General features: G+C 35.5%; 1 protein-coding gene across 1 annotated transcript; it reads left to right on the forward strand.

Annotated features, from left to right (window-relative positions):
* On the forward strand, positions 1-674 carry LOC21386931. The gene has a single exon (XM_024172121.1). It carries the CDS (start codon positions 115-117, stop codon positions 286-288), a length of 174 nt encoding a protein of 57 aa, XP_024027889.1. The 5' UTR covers positions 1-114; the 3' UTR covers positions 289-674.
* The last annotated feature ends 4,079 nt before the right edge of the window (positions 675-4,753 follow it).

The raw sequence follows: 4,753 nt of genomic DNA on the forward strand, positions 1-4,753 counted from the left end.
TATTTCTTCCTCCGAAAGAAAACCCAGAGAAATCCATAAACCCTAGGTTTACAGTTCTCGCTTCCGATTAAAGCTTCCGTTCCAAGGTCTCTGCCCAATTCGCCGGCGATTTGGATGGGGATCATTCGTAGTGGCTTCTCGTTCATATTGGGAACGGTCTGTGGGGTCTACATCGCCCAAAACTACGACGTTCCGAACATCAAGAAGCTCGCCAACACCGCTATCGAAATGGCTAAGGAAGAGGAGAAGAAATATCGCAAACGCAAGAAAGGGAACGACGACGATTAGTTGCTGAAGCGACGCCTTTTTCTGCCACCCAGGTTCTTCGATTTTGGGGATTTTTGTTTTTGTTGGATTTTATACGAATAGGTAAAATGTGCACAGAAATTGGAAATAAGAGAGGAAATTTTCATAGATGATTGGGATTGAAAAACCTCTTCCTGAATAATTTCATTCTTGAGTGAAAAGATCTGATTTTTATTGTTGAGAAAACTAGCGGGGGATGTGTTTCTAGGGCTTAATTGCTATTTTCTCCCCTTAATTTGGTCACTATGATTAATTTTTATCCCTTTTAAAAGGAATAACTGGTTTTGGATGGAAGAGACTTGCTTATAAGAATATGTGGTGATCATTTTGTTGCTTGATGTAGGATCAGAAGATGATTAGCTTTCTGCTTATGTTACGATTTTTTATTTTTTTTCAAAAGCTTATATTTAAGTGGAAGCGATGATGGTTCAAAAAAAAAAAATTGCTAGTTAAATGCGGGGCATAGATATAGAATCATAGAATTGTTAATGATGAATGATCAGTGGCATGTAAAGCAGAGTCCTACTTTTAAGTTGTGACATAACTTTATTCATTCCAAACTATAGCTGAATGAAGAACAATGAGTTGCTTATGGCCTGTTTGGTTCACACGTTTGAATTTAAATTTTGTGAGAGAATCCATGAGCAGAAAAGTATTGTAGCAGAATCAGATTCATGGTTTCACGATCACACTCGTGAAATGGGCCCTTAGATTCCCACCAAAACTACAGTTTGTTCCTCTGTTAAATGTTAACTGCTGTTCAGTCGTGTTCTTTTTCTGAAACTTTCTTGCCCACAGTTTTGTTTTTGTTTTTCATTTACGCGTTGAAACGATCTTGAGTTCCCTTTGGGAAGGGAAAAGTAAGCTCACATTGAACCTTTGCTGCTTAGCCTTGGTTTGTTGAACTTTTGCACTGGAATGCAACCAGACTTCCTGAAATTTACACTTTTGTATTAGTACCCAATGTTCTTGTAATTGATAAATGGTGGCTGTTAGTTTCATAGCAATTCTTTCAGTTCGTTTGGAAATTCACACCGTGATTGATAACTTATATGTTGGCTTTGTGAATCTTACCTTTTGACTCTCGAGTATAGGATTGCTAGATGATTGATGTACCACTATTGAAGTCTGTTAGAACACACGTGGTTCCTTGATACTACCGTGTACAGTAGTGTAGATTAGCTTTTCTCCTGCTCTCGTTAGTTTGTACACTACATTCTTTGTGTACAGTGATGTACTGATAGAGCGACAGGTGTATCGCCTGACGTGTTTACTTGAGACGATAACTAGTTTTGAAAATTCAATGGTGTTTCTTAACTATTTGACCTTTTGCTCTTTTTTCTTGGATTTTAAAACGCCTTCTATAGTGTGATCTGGTATGGTTTAAAGCTCAACTACTAGTTGGGTAACTTCTCTATTAGCTATGAAGAGGGGTAGGAATTTATGAACGAACTGTACTGATGCTTCTGGTGGTCATGATAAATCCAAAAGCAAAACGTTTAGGGCTGGAAACTCGAAGCTTAATTTTCAGATCACATTGGCTGCTGTTGCTGATAGTGATAGGATCGCCAACTTCATCCTGTAATTGCGTACAGTACATCTGTGAGTTCACGCTTTATATACTATTAACCCTGTCAAGGCGTTGAGTGGAGTTTTCTCGCAACAAACTTTACTCTGGAGTTTCAGTTCAACTGGTCCTGTGAATTGTAAAAAATAAGGAAAATCTACCACGTTGGCTCACCCCTTTAGTTTTGTGTTATTCACTCATAATTCTGCACTTCTGAAGCTGGTGTTGAGAGGAAAAGTGGGGGCGGAAATATTATAACTTGTAAAAAGGGGTATTAATCTTTACGTCTATCTGTTGAGGGGGCAATTAAGGGTACATCATTAAAAATTAAATTTAAGGTTGGCTTTGTTAAGTTATTACTGCATTCCATTCTAATAGCTAACCAAGCATAATACTAATATCATGTTTGTTCGGAATTTCAACCGAACGTTGGAATTCCTATTTAAATTTCATTCCATTTCAATTCCAGTTTAATTCTATCAAACTAAATCTCACTCCAGAACAAAATTCCAAAAATAACTCAAGTGTCCGCAGGATGTTCTGAGATCTGACCCGGTTTCAGCCCTTAATTTTTTGAAGATTGATTCCATGGGCACTCCCCTATTACATACCATTAGAACCCTTTAATAAACTATTTAACATCGCCTAGCAAAATGAAAAGAACAAAAGAAAAAAAAAAAAACACACACACTTATCAAAACCTTCTTCTGATGATGATATATCTTTCGTTAATCAGTACAAAAGGTGGAGTGGTTGATTTTTGTCGAGGTTTTAAAATCATATAACTCTTTGATGGACCCTGATGTGATTTAGAACCTTTTGAAATTGGTAGCTAAAATAAGACAAAGTGCACAATTGGGTCGCTAAAATTGAAATTAACCCTAGAAAAATGGATTAAAAAATGATTTTAGTTTGTTTTTATCATCGTAATCATGCCTAAGCATTGGCCCAAAATTTATTCCCTTTAGTAATTAACTATCCAATTTTGACTAATCAAGTTTTTTTTTTTTTACTAAAGTAATAGCTAATGACGTGTTTAGGGCGAACAAAGCAATGTGGTGAAGATTTCCTGATTCGTAATTAGAGAGAGAGAGAGAGAGAGAGAGAGAGAGTTGTTAGTGGAATCAGAAAACGTAAATGCGGTGGTGGACAAGATTGGGCCACAAACCACTCAAAGGCCTATAAATTATTCAACACATCAACTAGTAATTTCTTAGTGGTTAGAGGATGATCTTTATCTCGTTGCTTTGAATATTTAAGTAGGTAATACTTTATAACAAAGTTAGTTAAAAAATTAGTGGTTCACAATTCACAAAGCAGCAAGTATTTATTCGTGGCGCATATTGTGAAATCTGTATCACGTTGGCAATTTTTTATTCAGTCTACATCTTTTTTTTAAACCTATGTTTTTTTTTTTAGCTTAATTTATTTGAGAAATGCGGACCACAACAGAGAACCATATGATTACGCAAGTTGGTGACCCTTACCACAGTATTGTCTTCAATCTTCATTGCTATTGAGATCACCTCCAGGCGCCATCTATGCCACATTATAATTTACATACAGGAGAAAGATAATTTAGAAGAAAAGAAAAAAATAATTGATACAAGTATGATTTAGCGTTAATTTTAAACCTGACTTTACTACAAAGTGTAGAGTTGAAGCCCCCCATCTTAAATTAAAAGTAAGCTAGATTTATGTGATCGAATAGGAAATTTAAGCCTAAAGAAATGTTTAATCCCCTAAACAAACACTAATTTGAGAAGGGTTGTAGGTTTAAGTACTCACTTTTGGTGTACAAGACCAAAAAAAAAAAAAAAAAAAAAAAAAAAACCTTACTTTTGGTGTATATAATTGGCAAAGCATAATTGGTCTGGTAGAATAAGTCCAAAGTTTTTTTAATTTCTTTTTTCTTTATAAATGAATGAACAAGTCCAAAGCTGACATCTTTGAGAAAAAAAGACAAAATAAAAAGAAAAGAAGTTCAAAGCTGACATAAAACATATTAATCCGAACATTGGGACTCGGCATGTAATGTAAGTGCTGATGGCTGATGATGAAAACACCATCTTCACAGTCCCTGTCTTGAAGCAATCCCATTAAATAAGGGCAGTTTTATTTTAGGTTTGGTCTCCTAAATTTTTTAGATGACCTTTTTGCAGGAAAGCCGAGTCTATGTCTGTCTGTGCTTTATTTTATTTCTTCCATGTTTGTTTGGAGAAGCTTTACGGTGGAGGAGAAGGCAATTTGACTCCACTAGTAACAACTATTGTTTGTAATCGTGGATTAATTTTTGACTGGTAAGTTTAGTTTATGTTCGTATTAAAAATTTACAACGCGATATAGAATTATTCCTACTACAAATTTGATTGTTAAAAAATTAATCTTGGTTAAAACACAATTCCCTTTTGTAAAATAAAATGGCCTTTATAAATACACCCATTCAATAAAGGCAAATTCCCACCACATTTACTGCAAACTTCCCGGTATACATCATGGACAACCGCCTTTTTTTGGACCCTACAAAAATTTGCCTGCCAAAACGAACCAATGCAATTTGGCAGTACGAAATTTAACGGAAGTTGTCTACTTCAAGTCTTCCCATCACATTATGTGGTCCTTGAACACTTTGATGCAAAAACAAGAAAAGGAAGTTGTTCTAGTGGCCCATGTTTTCCGAGCCCCCACACTGAATTTGAAAACCTCCTTCACTAATTTCAAATTTCAGGAGACAAAGTTGTCAATTTAGTCTTTAGAGATATCATTCTTCCCAAGGGAAGAAAAAGTTTGAGCACATTTTATTCTCACAACATGGTGGATCTTTCTTACAAAAGTTTATAAAAGCGTGAAAAGCTTAAGAAATGGTGCTCGTAGGTTGAA

Source organism: Morus notabilis, unplaced genomic scaffold (assembly GCF_000414095.1).
Source record: "Morus notabilis unplaced genomic scaffold, ASM41409v2 Scaffold303, whole genome shotgun sequence".
Taxonomy (NCBI): Eukaryota; Viridiplantae; Streptophyta; class Magnoliopsida; order Rosales; family Moraceae; genus Morus; species Morus notabilis.

Bases quoted from the DNA above. Each gene is read 5' to 3' on its own strand.
- LOC21386931 (XM_024172121.1), top strand. From the start codon at position 115: ATGGGGATCATTCGTAGTGGCTTCTCGTTCATATTGGGAACGGTCTGT.